Genomic DNA, 18,489 nt, shown 5'->3' on the forward strand with positions numbered 1-18,489 from the left:
CTATAAAACTAAATTTAATGTTGTTGTTTGGCACCATTTGATGAGATCATCTTGCCCAACAGCTTGAAGAAACTAAAGAAAATTGGAACTGCAGCAGGCCATTTGACTTCTGATCCACCTGTCAGCTAAATCATTCAATCATACCTGATCTGCCTCTTAACTTTAGCCATTTTGAGACAATTTCCCTAATATTTTTCAATTACAAGTGCAAACATTTCGATTGATCCAACCTCAAAAGCTTTTTAAGGGAGCTCTAGATCTCCTTAGTCATTTTTGTAAAATCATGAAAGTCCCAGATCTAATATTACACATGTTCTGGTCTTCACCAACAAGGGAGAGTTCTCACTTCCTAACCCATTATCTCAACCTATCTGATAATCATCCAAAAATCTCAAATTAGATTATTTTTCCATGCTCTAATGCATGTTAATTTTCATTTAAATAGGCATGGATTAATAAGGGAAGCAACATGGATTTCTTAAGAGGGCATGTCTGACTGAATATATACATATATTTTTTTAAGATTATAAAAGTGTAATGAGATTAACTCATGAATTTTAGCAACATGCTTGACATGTAAAGAGCTATTTTCCTTGGCAGGGATGTTAACAACCAAAATCCTATATTTTCAGATAATTTGTAAGAGTATTAAAGGGGTGCTACAATAGTATATTCATCTGAAAATATTGGGTATCTGGAACATATAGCTCAAAACGATTGCAGAGTGCACACTTGGTGTTATATCTACAATGCCAAGACAAAGAGTTGGGAAATAGAATCAGCTGGGGTGCTCTTAATCATTTGTCATACACATTGGGACAAATAGCTTTCTTCAGTTACTTCTGGAGAATGAGTGAATTGACATGACAATTGAGCCTATGTTCACTCAAGTTAGAATGAAGGACGACCGTACTTAAACATGGTGGTCCAAAAGGACTGTTCCTGTGCTGTACTGCTGGGAGTGGGTGTGGGAAGGCCAGTGGGTTGGCATGGTGGATGCTAAGAGTATGTTTCTCCTAGGGAAGGTTATTTAGAACTAGGAGCATAATCTCAGAACGAGGTTGCCATTTAAGATGACAATGAGGAGAATTCTCTACCTCAGAGTGTTGTGGACACAGGGTCATAGAATTATATTGAAGGCAGGGATTTAAAGTTTTTTGAACTACAAGGGAATCAAAGCATACGGAAAAAGTGAGTAATGCAGAGTTCAAGACTGCAAACAGTCATGATATAATTGAATAGCAGCATGGGTTCACGGGGCCAACTAATTTATTCCTGCTCCCGTTTCTTATGCTTAAACATTTTGCTTGACTATTTCTCAATGCTTCATCGTCTTGTGTTTTACAGGAGCGAAGTTTGATATTGAATCAACATTCGGAAAGAATTCCAGGATTGCTTCTAAACAAATCCATTGTCTCTGATTTAAGCTCAGCGTACAATCTGTAATGGTTTATATTATTGATATATGTCAAGCAGTTGTAACTCGAGCAGAAAAAAACAGAAAAGTAGCAAAGAAAGGCACTGTTAAAATAGGCTTGAATTTGATAAATAAAGGATGGTTCTGAACAATCTATACATATTACTTCTTGACTCTACAGTGTTGTCAGTATATTTTATTAAATACAATAACACAAAAACAACTAATAACTGCCAAAGATAATTCTGACAGTATCAAAGCTCACATTGATACCAATACATTTATAATGGACCAAGCCTAAGGATAATCTTAGCTGGCTGGGAAGGTAATAGAGAATGGCACACAAAATGCTGGAGTAACTCAGCGGGACAGGTAGCATCTCTGGAGAGAAAGAATGGGTGACATTTCGGGTCGAGACCCTTCTTCAGACTCATTACCTATAGGTAATAGAAAATGTTGGACAGTTGAAGATACGGAGATCACTGAGTAAGTAGAGTGTTTGATTTGAAACTGTTTTGAGAGTTATATGCTGCAGAGATTGGGGTGCCTCAGCAGTGAGGTGGCCCAAATGTATTAAAGGCTGATAAAGAGAGCAGAACTTTATTAAATACACCAACAACCTTCCAGATCTTTTCTGGCCCTCCGTTATCTTTCTGTTCCATGGATCTGGTGGGGAAGCCACACCAAACTCTCCGTGCAAGAGTGTAGTAAGAACAGGAATAAGAGGTCATTTGGCACCCCATACCTGCTCTGCTGTTTAGTAAATTCATGGTCTTCAACATTATACTATTTTCCACCATTTATCCCATAGTATTCAATTTCTTTAATATTTATAAATTTATCAACTCAGTCATGAATATACTGTTATGGGCCTCCACTCCCCCTATGAGGAGAAAATTCCAAAGATTCATAGCATCTGGGGGAAGACATTCTCGTTGGTCCTGAATGGGGACTCCTTTATTTTTAGGCTGTGTTAAATCCTTAAAGCTTTTCTGCATTCTCCTCACACTTAACATGGCCGCTTAGCGTTAGATCTTCCTACACTTATCTCCACGTCCAAAAGCATTTGATAAAATGTGAACACCTAAGGCCTCAGCTTCCCATTCCTGAATGAGTGGGATGCTGCTGCCAACTCTTAACTGGACTTGTCCAACTGGCCTTGTCCAACGACAATCACCTTTTATATTGGATAAGTCCAGTTCCAAATTAGTTTCAGTTTCCCGATGCAGAAATGAAGGCTTGTCAAGATAGAAACATCCACAATTAAATTAGCAACCATTTTTATTTAAAATTTTCAAACCACGAGTCAATATAAAACAGAAAATACATGAAACTACAAGAAAAAAGACAAACTTCAGAAACAGGTCTTAATGTAACAAAGAAAACAGGTTTAGAAGTTCATATACAATGCTGTTTATGCAGCCTCTTCCTCCCCCTCCTCCTCAAATTCACCTTCATCTCCAATTGTAGCATCCTGATATTGTTGATACTCAGATACCAGGTCATTCATGTTGCTCTCAGCCTCAGTAAACTCCATTTCATCCATACCCTCACCAGTGTACCAATGCAAGAAAGCTTTCCTTCGAAACATAGCAGTAAACTGCTCAGAAATGCGCTTGAACAGCTCCTGAATAGCTGTACTGTTGCCAATGAAAGTGGCAGACATTTTGAGCCCTCGAGGTGGGATGTCACAAACAGCAGTCTTAACATTATTGGGAATCCATTCCACGAAATAGGTACTATTCTTATTCTGTACATTCAGCATCTGTTCATCAACCTCCTTCATAGACATACGGCCTCTGAAAATGGCAGCAACTGTCAGGTAACGGCCATGTCGAGGGTCACAGGCAGCCATCATGTTCTTGGCATCAAACATCTGTTGGGTAAGCTCAGGTACTGTGAGAGCACGGTACTGCTGGCTACCACGGCTGGTCAAAGGGGCAAAGCCTGTCATGAAAAAATGCAGGCGGGGAAATGGAACCATGTTTACTGCTAGTTTTCGTAAGTCAGCATTCAACTGCCCAGGGAATCTCAAACAAGTTGTTACACCACTCATGGTTGCGGACATTAAATGATTTAAATCACCATAAGTAGGAGTTGTCAGTTTAAGGGTATGGAAGCAGATGTCATAAAGAGCCTCATTATCAATGCAAAATGTCTCATCAGTGTTCTCCACGAGCTGATGGACAGATAGAGTTGCATTATAAGGCTCTACTACAGTGTCTGATACTTTAGGTGAGGGCACAACACTAAATGTATTCATGATTCTATCAGGATATTCTTCTCGAATCTTACTGATAAGGAGTGTACCCATGCCCGATCCAGTACCACCACCTAGCGAGTGGGTGAGTTGAAAGCCTTGAAGACAATCACAACCCTCAGCCTCCTTCCTCACCACATCCAGAACAGAGTCAATCAATTCGGCACCATCAGTGTAATGACCTTTGGCCCAATTGTTACCAGCACCACTCTGACCTACAAGAAATGAAAGGACAATCAATTCTTACTGTTTTCAGGTAATGTGCACATAACGAGTTTTTAAAAAATAATCCAAAAATAACCATATGCCTGCAAACTGATCCATCTCCAGATGTAGTGAAACAAAATGTTAGTTTCCAACCATCCCCAGTTCCCTGCAATAATAAATAAGCAATCTTTTCAAAGGAAGTTCCAATAATTTTACGTCAGCTTCCTTAAATTATTTAAAACAAAAAACCTGAATAATCAAGCAATTGTTATGAAGATAAAACAAAAAAAAGACAATTCTACCGCTTGAATTGCTCTACATTCAATAAAATCATGGCTAATTCAATGTTTCTCAACAATCTTATCCCTAGCCCCGTTTCATTTCCTGATTGAACATTTTTAGTTTTGAATATATTCAAGGATTCAACCTCCAGTTGAGAAGAAATGTATTCAACTGTCCTAAATGTGCAGACTTTCTCAGGAGAAACATGTGCCCAGGATTTACCCTGTCAAGTACTCTGAAAACTGTATGTGCTTCAATGTCTTTTCTCATTCTTCTAAATGTAACCAACATATACCTAGCCTGCTCTTCATAATCCCTCCATGCCAGGTAGATTGCAGCTTCATTATTCAATAATTTTTAACAATCTGAGACAAACTCAAGTTGTGCCATCCCTATTTTCACCTCTACAGACCAAAACGGTCTGAAATAGCAGTTTCTCAAATCAGCATTTATTTAATGCAAGGTGACTATGCTTATGGCAGCCTATCCTCTGGAATTCTCTGCAAAAACCTTTGGTTCTCTTTCTTTTAAGATCTTCCTTTAAACCCAATCTTTTAGTCATCTTCCATATCCCCATATTTGTTTCAATGTCAGAAGTTCATTCATGAGTAAAACTTTGAAAGTGTCCATCCCCGACCGTTTCAATTTCTCAATACTATGGCAAGAGGTTCCCACCTCTTTAAAAAGGGATCAATAATACCGATGCCCAGAATTAGGTGACATGCCTCAATTACTACTGAACACCCATGGTGATGCGGTGGTTTGATGGGTTGGTTGTGATGCATATTAGTAAGAATCTGAACCAACTATAATTTCACTGCCACATTAGATCAATAGGCTATACGATCTCGCTGGCCCTCCCCTCTGCACTGTACCAACTGGACAATAAGAAAGCATATGTCAGGCTGTTCTTTATCGGCTACAGATTGGCGTTCAAAATCCCCTTCAAACTCAAGAAAACTGAGTCTCTGCTCATCCCTATGTAACCGGATCTTAAACTTCCTCATCGACAGATCACAATCAGTATGAATTGTCAACAGAACTTCTCCTCAAACAGCAAAGGAGCACCTCAAGGCTGTGTGCCCAGTCCACTGCTCTACTCACTCTATACCCATGACTGTACAGCCACTGTTCCTACACCTGTCAGATCATCGCCTTGATCCCAATATAAGCACACTTCAAGGACACTGAACATAAACGCTTTGTTTTATTCCATTCCTTTACATAAAGGTAACAACTCCTATGACCTTTCTGACTCTTAGTAACACATGATACATTTAAATTGGACATCAGTTACCGTGATATCCCATCCTTATCAAACAAAAAGGATATTTGCATTATGACATTGTAAACTGAACATTCCACCACCATTTAGGATATGGCATTCGTTACATTGATAACACATAATTTTCACATGTTAATATCTCATTGTCCCCATATCTCTTGGGTGGTCTTCTGACGTTTTGGTCTGACCACCGCCTCAGTTTGCACCGGTACTGGATTCTGATCTGTCACGACCAGTTTGTGATCTGTCATGACGAGTTCAGCATCTCGATTCTGGTTTCGTAGTCTCCTCCTCAGATTCGTGCATTCATGGCTCCTCAATTTAGTAGTCTTGAGTCTAATCCCAGTCTTGACTTCAGTTTGCAGCAAAGATCCTATAGCAAACTAGATAGTGCACTCCTGCTAAAACCAAAGGGCTGACGTGTAGTACGCTACGGAACGTCAGCCTTTTCAGTAAACCCGATCCGACTTTGTAAATCTCTCTCGCAGTGTAATCAGCGTTGCGGGGGAAGTTTGTGTGTATGAGATATAGGGTTAGACCCATTATTCATAATTCTGCTATTTTTGTTAATTAATGTCAACAAATTATAATTCTGTAAAATAAAAACTTTATTTTTTTCCTTCTTTTTTAAGTTTATTAAAAAAAAACTTTTTAAATGGCTCATGTGCTGTGATATCTTTAATTTATCCTTCGATAACCATCTTTGTTATCTACAATACCACCCACTTCATTGTTATCGGCAAACTTACTAAACACGAGTATCTGTCGGCAATAATGCAAACCATTAAACAGTGGAACAAGTTGATTGGCCGATTAATTCCTGTTAATTTTTCTATTTCAGAAAGTTTGTAATTACTCTGAAAATATTTACCTACCAAACACAAAGTTATCTGGCCTGAAAATCTGTCCAAAGGGTCCAGAACGAACAGAGTCCATAGTACCAGGTTCTAAATCCATGAGAATGGCTCGTGGTACATATTTTCCACCTGTTCAAAAATAAACATATGTTTCTGCATTCACAATATAAGCAAAACATAAGTGATATATTTTATTTATACCTGTAGCCTCGTTGTAGTAGACATTAATCCTTTCCAGTTGAAGATCGCTATCTCCATGATAGGCTCCAGTAGGATCAATGCCATGCTCATCACTGATGACTTCCCAAAACTAAAAGACAAACAGGAATATGGTTAGGGGAATTAGAAGGCATTTTGTCTTTTCAGTCAGTTTTATTGTAAAAAAGCATCATGAAGCAGTCATTCTATTGAGTGGCATCAGATAAAATTGGGTGGCATTAAAAATGTCACACCAAATTTTTAATGATGTTCAAAACAAAAATGTAGTTCACGCTTCAAAAACAAGGTGTCAGCCATAAAAATGACTTCAAGAGCATAACGTTATGCTTGGCAACAGGTGGTAACTTTCCTCGAGATTATAATGTTGCAACTTTAAGACCCATTTTTGGATAAAATACTTCATGATTGAAAATTCTATAATCTATTTGAAATGCCAGATGTTCAACTGCTGCACCCGCTGAGTTTCTCCAGCATTTTGTGTACCATTGAAATTATCAATACAGGCTCGACAGACTAAGGCTCAAATGTCATTAGAATTGAAGACACTTCGCGCCTTCTCCGCGGGCCAGAGCATTCCCGCGCCGCACGTGGCGAAGCGCATGCGCCCAGGCCCCGCACGAGGCGAACGCATGCGCTTGAAAGCGCGCGCTTTCCAACCGTCCTCCAACGGTCACCGACCCCTCACAGCGCCCGCACAGCCCGGCTCCATCAAAGCGGGTCCCGACCCCTCACCGCGCCCGGTCCCGACCCCTCACAGCCCGGGTCCATCAGAGCGGGTCCCGGTCCCGACCCCTCACCGCGCCCGCACAGCCCGGCTCCATCAAAGCGAGTCCCGGTCTCGACCCCTCACAGCGCCCGCACAGCTCCATCAAAGCGGGTCCCGGTCCCGACCCCTCACCGCGCCCGGTGCCGCTCCCCCACCCCTACCGCGCCCGCACAGCCCAGCTCCCTCACAGCGGGTTCCGTTCCTCCATAGCGCCGGTTCCGACCCCTCACAGCGACGACCGGCGGGGAGCTCGCTCTGCCTTCCCCCGCCCGCTGCTCGACGCCAACATCACGACGGCAGCTCCCACCTCACTGATGCGCCACCCCATCACGCCCAGTGGGTTAACTTCCTCACTCCCTGACACCTGTACAAACCTTCGCTCCAATCTGGTTGCCGCACTGGCCTGCTTGCAGATGGACAATCTCCCTCATGCTGCTATCACTTTACTAACGACAATCACCTGCAGACTGAGCGCAGCTGCCCGCGCCACCATTTATATACCCGCGCGTTACCGCCACCCGGGCGGTGGGCGGGCCTACTTGCCAGACTACTATTGGTGTAGCCCCATGTCAATCAAAGGAAACGCCCGCCCACTGCGGGGAAGCTGTGCCCTCATTGGTTGAACCCGGCTAGGCGCGTGTGTTCCAGCCGCACCATGTGCTGGGCGGGAGTTTGGCGGGAACGCTGTGGCGGTGTCGCCCGCCCGACGGCGCCCTGGACAACAGCCTCTGCACGATGCCGGCAGCCTCAGTACGATGCCGGTGCCCTCTGTCTGATGCCGGTGCCCTCAGTACGATGCCGGTGTCCTCTGTACGATGCCGACAGGCTCTGTACGATGCCGGCAGCCTCTGTACAATGCCGATGGTGTCTGGCCTCTGTACAATGCGAATTGGCACGTATAATTGCTGCAATTAAACTCCAAAAATACAGGCAGCATCAAGAGAGAGCTAGTGTACACTGCTAAATCTGCCTCCCTCCCCTTAAATATTGCTTATCCTGTTGACATTTCCAGACTTTCCTGCTTTTAATTCACAAACCATTACCTGATTATTATAAACTTATTCTGCACTTGTTCCTATTGTGCGATGAAATGAAATCCCACCAGATTTCTATGGTAAAACGCACAGTATTTATCTCGAGGCTTCCTCAAATCTGCTTCAGGCAGCAAAGGTGTCAATGAGTGCGAACTGACAGAAATATAGCACCGTGGCATATATACACACACCTATATGGGATATGTTTGCGGGGCAATGGCTCATTTATGAATGCAACCCCACATTGTTAACAAATAATCTGTGTAATCTATGGATGTCTTAATTGGCATTTGTACAACGGCAATCCAACAACCGTATCAAGCATCCCCTCATTCTCTGGAGAAAAGGAATGTGACGTTTTGGGTCGAGACATTTCTTCAGACTAGAGGTTTCCTTTAGTTTCACTCTCCCTGACTGTTTGAAGAAGGGTCTTGAACCGGAATGTCACCTATTCCTTCTCTCCAGAGATGCTGCCTGACCCACTGAGTTACTCCAGCATTTTGTGTATCTTCGGTGTAAACCAGCATCTGCGGGTTCTTCTTACACATCCAGACCATCACTCTGCTGTCTTCACGGGCCTGGAAAACAATCCATCAGATATCTGCCATATGCAGACACTATATCAGGCTCTGATAGGGTTGTAGAAGAATCCAAAGTTAGAAGATTTGAATCTGGTCAAGAGTCTAAAGTCGGAAGATTTGTGAAGCAATGGCATTCAGGTTGAACTGGCAACATGTTACCCAGAAGGACTGTTGGTGCAAGTCCATCAATTACCAAATACCAACCCAGTAATCTAGTGGACTAACAAACAAGCCATCACTGTGACCATGACACTTATACTGTTCAAATTAATTAATTTTAATAAAATCTGTTTAGTTAAAAAAATAATCACAGCCCCTGGGTGTATTTTGGTTCAGAGGCGATAGTCAAGACCAAAGGGAGTTGCTCTGCCATTCCTTAACATCAACAATAGTATATCCAATTATGAGATGCATAGATAGGGCAGACAATCAGCCTTTTTCTCAGGGTGAAAATGTCCATTAGCTATAAAGTGAGAGGGGGGAAGTTTAACGGAGATGTGTGGGGCAAGTGCCATTGGTGGTGGTGGTGGATGAAAATATGCTAGTGCCGTTTAAGAGAATTTTGGACAGGCACATAGAAGTGCAGGGAATAGAGGGATATGGATCATGTACAGGCAGATGAGATCAGTTTAAATAGCCATCATGTTAGGCGGCATAAACATTGTGGGTCGAAGGGCCCGTTCCTGTGCTGCACTGTTCTACTTTCTAACTCCTGACCATGAGTTCCTCCACAGATCAAACATGAGCCAGGATACATCCCCCTGTTTACCATTTCCCATCCTTCCCTAGCTGATGAATCAGTGCTCCTCATATTGATCAAGCCAGAATAAACAGAGTAGCACGGGCACAAAATGTACTCTGTGTGGAAAACTAAAAATGGCTCAGCAGTGCCACTAGTAACAACTGGCTGAAAAAACTCCCTACACGACAATGCAACATAGAGTGCAAAACGGCAAGCAATGGCTTACCACCACTTGGAAGACAATTTGGAATTAACCCTGACCCAACAGAGAAATACTCAAGACCATAATCATACATGACCTACTGACATAAGATCATTGTTGGAGTAATGTAGTTGACTACACCATGAGGAAGCTACTTCACCTGTTTGAGAAGCTGCCATTGCTAATGCTGGCTGCATGCAATGGCACCCCCAATCCATTCAACAAAACCTCAGCTCCAGTTCACATTTTATTGACCTTTGATTTTAAGTAGAGCTGGTCCAAAAATATCTAGAAAATGTTTGGAAAGATTTGTGGGAAGGTCATTCAGTGGCTAGACAACATAATAGCCCACTGATGGGTTACATGGGCAACATGGTTTCAAAGTAAAACAGATTCTCTTGTTTGAGTTTAGGAGCAGGGAGGTTCTACTGCAGTTGTACAGGGTCTTGGAGACCACACCTGGAGTATTGCGTACAGTTTTGGTCTCCTAATCTGAGGAAAGACATTCTTGCCATAGAGGGAGTACAGAGAAGGCTCATCAGACTGATTCCTGGGATGTCAGGACTTTCATATGAAGAAAGACTGGATAGACTCGGCTTGTACGCGCTAGAATTTAAAAGATTGAGGGGGGATCTTATAGAAATGTACAAAATTCTTAAGGGGTTGGACAGGCTAGATGCAGGAAGATTGTTCCTGATGTTGGGGAAGTCCAGAACAAGGGGTCACAGTTTAAGAATAAGGGGGAAATCTTTTAGGACCGAGATGAGAAAAACATTTTTCACACAGAGTGGTGAATCTCTGGAATTCTCTGCCACAGAAGGTAGTTGTGGCCAGTTCATTGTCTATATTTAAGAGGGAGTTAGATGTGGCCCTTGTGGCTGTAGGGATCAGGGATATGGAGAGAAGGCAGGTACAGGATACTGAGTTGGATGATCAGTCATGATCATATTGAATGGCGGTTCAGGCTCGAAGGGCCGAATGGCATACTCCTGCACCTATTTTCTATGTTTCTATGTTAGATGAGCACCAAATTTTATATATAATTAAATACTTCATGAAGCTTTCTTACATTTTATTGAAATGTCCAATTTGGCCACTGATTATCATCTGGGGATTGAGGGTTTCCCATTAAATAGCACAACGCAGGTATTAACTTTGTAAACAACACTTCAAACAAAACTGTACTGCAATTATTTAAATTTATTCCTTTTAAAAGTAGCATTTGATATGAAAACAAAAAAGTGCAGAATGGCAATAGGCAAAATGCACAATATATATCTTAATTTTCTTCTCCGCCTAATTCTTCCTCTTCAGCCTCTTCTCCAGATGTGGCATCCTGGTATTGCTGATACTCAGACACCAGGTCATTCATGTTGCTCTCAGCTTCAGTAAATTCAGTCTCTTCCATGCCCTCGCCAGTGTACCAATGCAAGAAAGCTTTCCTTCTGAACATAGCAGTAAACTGCTCAGAGATACGCTTAAACAGCTCTTGGATGGCTGTTGTATTGCCAATGAATGTGGCAGACATCTTGAGCCCTCGAGGTGGGATGTCACAAACAGCAGTCTTAACATTATTGGGAATCCACTCCACAAAATAGGTACTATTCTTATTCTGTACATTCAGCATCTGTTCATCAACCTCCTTCATGGACATACGGCCACGGAAAACAGCAGCAACTGTCAGGTAACGGCCATGCCGAGGGTCACAGGCAGCCATCATGTTCTTGGCATCAAACATCTGTTGGGTAAGCTCAGGTACTGTGAGAGCACGGTACTGCTGGCTACCACGGCTGGTCAAAGGAGTGAAACCTGGCACAAAGAAGTGCAGACGGGGAAAGGGAACCATGTTTACAGCTAGTTTTCGCAAGTCAGCATTGAGCTGCCCAGGGAATCTCAAACAGGTTGTGACGCCACTCATGGTAGCAGACACAAGGTGGTTTAAATCACCATAAGTAGGAGTTGTCAGTTTAAGGGTACGGAAACAGATGTCATAAAGAGCCTCATTATCAATGCAGTAAGTTTCATCAGTGTTCTCCACGAGCTGATGGACAGATAGAGTTGCATTATAAGGCTCTACTACAGTGTCTGATACTTTAGGTGAGGGCACAATACTAAAAGTGTTCATGATTCTATCAGGATATTCTTCTCGAATCTTACTGATGAGGAGTGTACCCATGCCAGCACCAGTACCACCACCTAGTGAGTGGGTGAGTTGAAAGCCTTGAAGACAATCACAACTCTCAGCCTCCTTCCTCACCACATCCAGAACAGAGTCAACCAATTCAGCACCTTCAGTGTAGTGACCTTTAGCCCAGTTATTACCGGCACCACTCTGACCTGCAAGAAATGAGAACACGTTAAATTCCTACAAGTCCTATGTAGTAGAACATTAAAGCTGGGTTGTGTTCTTTGGTAATGCAGTGTAACATTACCAGGATACCACGTTTAAAGCTGGTGCCTCTCTGTATGATCTTACTGGTGTCATTGATATCATTGATGACTGGCAGGAATCGAATGGAGGATGAATGACTGCACGAGTTTTGCTTCATCAATGACCCAAAGGGACCTCTCAGCAATCTTACAGATGTCCATAAACCTGCCGTCCAGGTTTACGTGTTTTAAAATAAGCAAAACTGCAGGGTTCGTTTAATGGAGATTTGCAAATTAAAATCAACCAGATATGTACCTAGAGTGGAGTGACTTTCAGAACACAGGTAAAATAGCAAGCATGTGACTTTTAAACCAGTCATATTCTTCAAACAGCTGCTGGCAGTGACATTATGAGCCAAATGGAGTCATAGAAACATAGAAACTAGGTGCAGGAGGCCATTCGGCCCTTCGAGCCAGCACCGCCATTCATTGTGATCATGGCTGATCGTCCCTTATCAATAACCCGTGCCTGCCTTCTCCCCATATCCCTTGACACCACTAGCCCCTAGAGCTCTATCTAGCTCTCTCTTAAATCCATCCAGTGATTTGGCCTCCACTGCCCTCTGTGGCAGGGAATTCCATAAATTCACAACTCTCTGGGTGAAAACGTTTTTTCTCACCTCAGTCTTAAATGACCTCCCCTTTATTCTAAGACTGTGGCCCCTGGTTCTGGATTCGCCCAACATTGGGAACATTTTTCCTGCATCTAGCTTGTCCAGTCCTTTTATAATTTTATATGTTTCTATAAGATCTCCCCCTCATCCTTCTAAACTCCAGTGAATACAAGCCTAGTCTTTTCAATCTTTCCTCATATGACAGTCCTGCCATCCCAGGGATCAATCTCGTGAACCTACGCTGCACTGCCTCAATCACAAGGATGTCCTTCCTCAAATTAGGAGACCAAAACTGTACACAATACTCCAGATGTGGTCTCACCAGAGCCCCATACAACTGCAGAAGAACCTCTTTACTCCTATACTGAAATCCTCTTGTTATGAAGGCCAACGTTCCATTAGCTTTCTTCACTGCCTGCTGTACCTGTAAGCCAACTTTCAGTGACCGGTGTACAAGGACGCCCAGGTCTCGGTGCACCTCCCCCTTACCGAACCTAACCCCATTGAGATAATAATCTGGCCCCTTGTTTTTGCCGCCAAAGTGGATAACCTCACATTTATCTATATTATGCTGCACCTGCCACGCATCTGCCCACTCACTCAACCTGTCCAGGTCACCCTGCAGCCTCCTAACATCCTCTTCACAGCACACACTGCAACGCAGCTTTGTGTCATCCGCAAACTTGCTAGTGTTGCTCCTAATTCCCTCTTCCAAATCATTACTATATATGGTAAACAGTTGCGGCCCCAACACCGAGCCTTGCGGCACTCCACTCGCCACTGCCTGCCATTCTGAAAAGGACCCGTTCACTCCTACTCTTTGCTTCCGGTCTGCCAACCAATTTTCTATCCATGTCAACACCCTACCCCCAATACCATGTGCTCTAAATTTAGTCACCAGTCTCCCGTGCGGGATCTTATCAAAGGCTTTCTGAAAGTCTAGATACACTACATCCACTGGCACCCCTTCACCCATTTTACTTGTCACATCCTCAAAAAATTCCAGAAGATTAGTCAAGCATGATTTCCCTTTCATAAATCCACGTTGACTTGGACTAATCCTGCTATCCAAATGCCCCATTATTACCTCTTTAATAATTGACTCCAGCATCTTTCCCACCACCGAAGTCAGGCTAACTGGTCTGTAATTCCCCGTTTTCACTCTCGTTTCTTTCTTGAAAAGTGGGATAACATTAGCAATCCTCCAATCCACTGTTCCTTCAATAGATTCAGGAACTGATCCTCAATTCCTGAATCTATTGAACATTGGAAAATAATCACCTAAGATATAAAATGAGTCATTTTATCTTAGGATTTTATGAACAGGAGTGCAACCTCTGGTATTATTCTGATGCTGTTTTTCAATATTTCAATCTTTTTGTAAGAATAATTATCTTGAAGAAACATAAACAGTATCAACTTGAGGGCAGCTCGGATTCTGGCACCAAAATAATTGTAAAATGGCAATAGACTCGTATCTGGTTAAATATGAGGCATCTACCTTGAAATAATTTCTAGAATACAATGGGCGGTACAGTAGCACAGTGGTAGAGTTGCTGAGAGACCCGGGTTCGATCCAGACTACGGGTGCTGTCTGTACAGAGTTTGTATGATCTCCCCGTGACCGTGCGGGTTTTCTCCGAGATCTTCAGTTTCTACCCACATGCAGGTTTGTAGATGAATTGGCTTGGTATAAGTGTTAATTGTCCCGAGTGTTTGTAGGATAGTGTTAGTGTGCGGGGATTGCTGGTTCTTGGTTCTTGGTTTCTTGGTCCTCCAAAATATTCCAAGTAGAATTTAAACCGGAGGTGGTGAAGGGAGGGCTTAAGCCAGAAAGGGTTATTGGGAAGAAAGAGCTACTTTAAATTTAGTTGCATCTGGTTGGGTAACTATAGTTGGGTGGAGATTATTCCATGCTTTAATTGTGCAGGGGAAGAACAAATTACTGTACACATCTGTCTTTGTAGCTGGGATCACAAATTGGATCGAATGCCCTCGTCTGCTCCTAATTGGTTTGGGTTTGGTGTAGGTCTTGTAGTGAGCTTCACGTCTATCTTGGAGAGGGTTCCACCCCAGAGAATTCAGAAGTTTGGTGACACTCGCTTCTCTCTCATAGGTGTTAGTAACAAATCGAGCTGCCTGTCTTTGGACACGTTCGATGGAAGAAATGTTTTTATTTGTGTATGGGTCCCATGCTGTAACTGCGTAGTCCAAATGAGGTCTAACGAGGGTGAAGTATAGCTTCTCCTTGACAGAAGTTGAACAATGATGAAAGTTGTGCCTCAGGAAGTTTAGGACACCTGTTGCTTTCATCGTTGCATGATGAGTCTGACCATTCCAACGCAGATCATTCTGCAATTTGATGCCAAGATACTTGGTTTGTTTGGATTCTTCAAGGGTGGTACCAAGTATATTGTAAGATGTTTCGCCTGGATTCCTCTTTCTGGTGACACGCATAGTTTCACATTTGGAAGGGTTGAACTGCATGCCCCATTGTTGTGACCACTCAACCATAGTATCGAGATCCTTTTGGAGAGCATCTTCATCATCAGCTGACTTAATTGGATGGTACAGCAAACAATCATCAGCGAATAGTCTGGTCGTACTTGCGACTTTTTCATGGATGTCATTTATGTAAAGCAAAAATAGGTGTGGGCCAAGTACTGTGCCCTGTGGTGTACCACTCAACACTGGATGCCAATTGGAGCTCTTTCCGTTCACACACACACGCTGAAGACGTTTTGTCAGGAAACTGGAAATCCATCGTTTCGTGTTGGAACGAATACCATAGAAGTCAAGCTTCCGAAGCAGTCTCTGGTGTAGGATGCCATCAAATGCTTTAGAAAAGTCCAGCACTACTAAATCCGTGATGACGTTACTATCAAGGTGCTTGGCCAGGTCATTTATCGTCAGGATAAACTGAGACTCACATGATCTATGCCTCCTAAATGCATGTTGGTTGTCAGCAAGAATGTTATGTTTGCTCACGTGTCGCATCAGATTACTATCAATTTAATGCTCCAGCAATTTGCAGCAAGTACTTGTTAATGAAACAGGACGATAATTCGCTGGGTTGGTGGTTGAACCCTTCTTAAAGAGAGGAGCGATGTTAGCCTTCCTCCAATCCAGCGGAACATCACCTGAGTCAAACGATTGTTGGAAAATGAACTGCAAAACTGGAGCCAGTTCTTCGGCTGCGATCTGGTTGGTGCAGACTCGGTGGGCCAAAGGGCTTGTTTCCTCGTTGTCTCTCTAAACTCAACAAAAAATAATGCCAGAGGCTAAAGCAATCTTCTTTTTCTCAGGCCGTGAGATAAGAGATAAGAGATAAGAGAACTAGAGGTAAGGGAACCGCATGGAGGTATTTTTTTTTTTTGTTTTTTTTTTTTTCTTTTAATGACCACACAGCCAGGCTGGTGGAATTTGTTCTCAGTACAGCTCGATACAGGTTCCAACATTTCATCAAACATTCAACTCGTAACGTAGATATACATACAAACAGACACATTTCATAATACATAAGGGCCACGCTTATTCGTATTTCCTCACCGTACGGAGTTTAAAAAGTTAATTGCGGTAGGAATGAAACTGTTTTTGAAACGGGTTGTTTTGGAGGCAATTGACCTGTAACGCCTCCCAGAGGGCAGTAGCTGAAAGGCATAGTGTGCAGGGTGAGTGGGGTCAGTGATGATCTTGCGGGCTTTGTGAAGTGTCCGTTTATGGTAGAGTGATTCAAGTGATGGAAGGGGTAAGCCAATAATTTTGGAAGCTCTGTTTATAATGCGTTGTAGTTTCTTCCGGGAGAGTGAGTCGAGGTAGTGATCATAATATGATTTGTTTTAATCTGCAATTTGAGAAGGAGAAGGTTAAATCGGAAATGTCAGTGATGCAGTTGAACAAAGGGGACTATGAAGGCATGAGGGAGGAGCTGGCCAAGGTAGGCTGGAAAGGGATCCTAGCAGGAATGACGGTGGAACAGCAATGGCAGGAATTTCTGGTCATAATCCGGAAGACGCAGGATCATTTCATTCCAAAAAGGAAGAAAGATTCTAAGGGGAGTAGGAGGCAACTGTGGCTGACAATAGAAGTTAGGGATAGAATAAAACTAAAAGAAAAGATGTATAACACAGCAAAGAGTAGCCGGAAGCCAGAGGATTGGGAAACTTTCATAGGACAACAGAAGGAAACAAAACGGGCAAGACGGGCTGAAAAGATGAAGTACGAGGGGAAGCTGGCCAGGAATATAAAGAAGAACAGTAAAAGCTTCTTTAGATATGTTAAGGGAAAAAGAGTAGCAAAGTCAAATGTGGGTCCCTTGAAGGCAGACATGGGTGAAATTATTATGGGGAACAAGGAAATGGCAGAAGAGTTGAACAGGTACTTCGGATCTGTCTTCACTAAGGATGACACAAACAATCTCCCAGAAGTACTGGAGGACAGAGGATCTAAGGGGGTAGAGGAACTGAAATAAATTTTCATTAGGCGAGAAATAGTATTGGGTAGGCTAATGGGACTGAAGGATGATAAATCCCCCTGGGCCTGATGGTCTGCATCCCAGGGTCCTCAGGGAGGTGGCTCTAGAAATAGTGGATGCATTGGTGATCATTTTCCAATGTTCAGCAGATTCAGGATCAGTTCCTGTGGATTGGAGGATTGCTAATGTTATCCCACTTTTCAAGAAAGGTGCGAGAGAGAAAACAGGGAATTACAGACCAGTTAGCCTGACTTCGGTGGTGGGAAAGATGCTGGACTCAATTATTAAAGAGGTAATAATGGGGCATTTGGATAGCAGTAAAAGGATTAGTCCAAGTCAACATGGATTTATGAAAGGGAAATCATGCTTGACTAATCATGATTAGTATTCTGGAATTTTTTGAGGATGTGACAAGTAAAATGGATGAAGGGGAGCCAGTGGATGTAGTGTATCTAGACTTTCAGAAAGCCTTTGATATGATCCCGCACGGGAGACTGGTGACTAAAATTAGAGCACATGGTAGGGTGTTGACGTGGATAGAAAATTGGTTGGCAGGCAGGAAGCAAAGAGTAGGAGTGAACGGGTCCTTTTCAGAATGGCAGGCAGTGGCGAGTGGAGTGCCGCAAGGCTTGGTGTTGGGGCCGCAACTGTTTACCATATATTAATGATTTGGAAGAGGGAATTAGGAGCAACACTAGCAAGTTTGCACATGACTCAAAGCTGGGTGGCAGTGTGAACTGTGAAGAGGATGTTAAGAGGCTGCAGGGTGACCTGGACAGGTTGAGTGAGTGGGCAGATGTGTGGCAGATGCAGTATAATATTGATAAATGTGAGGTTATCCACTTTGGTGGCAAAAACAAGGGGGCAGATTATTATCTCAATGGGGTTAGGTTAGATAAGGGGGAGGTACAGAGAGACATGGGTGTCCTTGTACACCAGTCACTGAAAGTTGGCGTGCAGGTACATCAGGCAGTGAAGAAAGCTAATGTAATGTTGGCCTTCATAACAAGAGGATTTCACTATAGAAGTAGAGAGGTTCATTTGCAGTTGTATAGGGCTCTGGTAAGACCACATCTGGAGTATTGTGTACAGTTTTGGTCTCCTAATTTGAGGAAGGAC

General features: G+C 42.9%; 2 protein-coding genes across 2 annotated transcripts in view; both read right to left on the bottom strand.

Moving 5' to 3' along the window:
* Positions 1–2,681: 2,681 nt before the first annotated feature.
* LOC116990769 (tubulin beta chain) lies at positions 2,682–6,618 on the bottom strand. Its single transcript, XM_033048714.1, has 2 exons — positions 6,327–6,618; positions 2,682–3,892 (listed from the first exon to the last, which is right to left on the bottom strand). Exons 1-2 carry the CDS (start codon positions 6,406–6,408, stop codon positions 2,832–2,834), a joined length of 1,143 nt encoding a protein of 380 aa, XP_032904605.1. The 5' UTR covers positions 6,409–6,618; the 3' UTR covers positions 2,682–2,831.
* Positions 6,619–11,098: 4,480 nt separating this feature from the next.
* LOC116991080 (tubulin beta chain-like) overlaps positions 11,099–18,489 on the bottom strand; it is a 32,731-nt gene continuing 25,340 nt past the window's right edge. The window contains exon 4 of the mRNA XM_033049424.1: positions 11,099–12,189. Within this exon, the coding sequence (XP_032905315.1) occupies positions 11,132–12,189 (1,058 nt within the window). The 3' untranslated portion in view covers positions 11,099–11,131. The remainder of the gene's footprint in view (positions 12,190–18,489) is intronic.

This window comes from Amblyraja radiata, chromosome 32 (genome assembly GCF_010909765.2).
Source record: "Amblyraja radiata isolate CabotCenter1 chromosome 32, sAmbRad1.1.pri, whole genome shotgun sequence".
Taxonomy (NCBI): Eukaryota; Metazoa; Chordata; class Chondrichthyes; order Rajiformes; family Rajidae; genus Amblyraja; species Amblyraja radiata.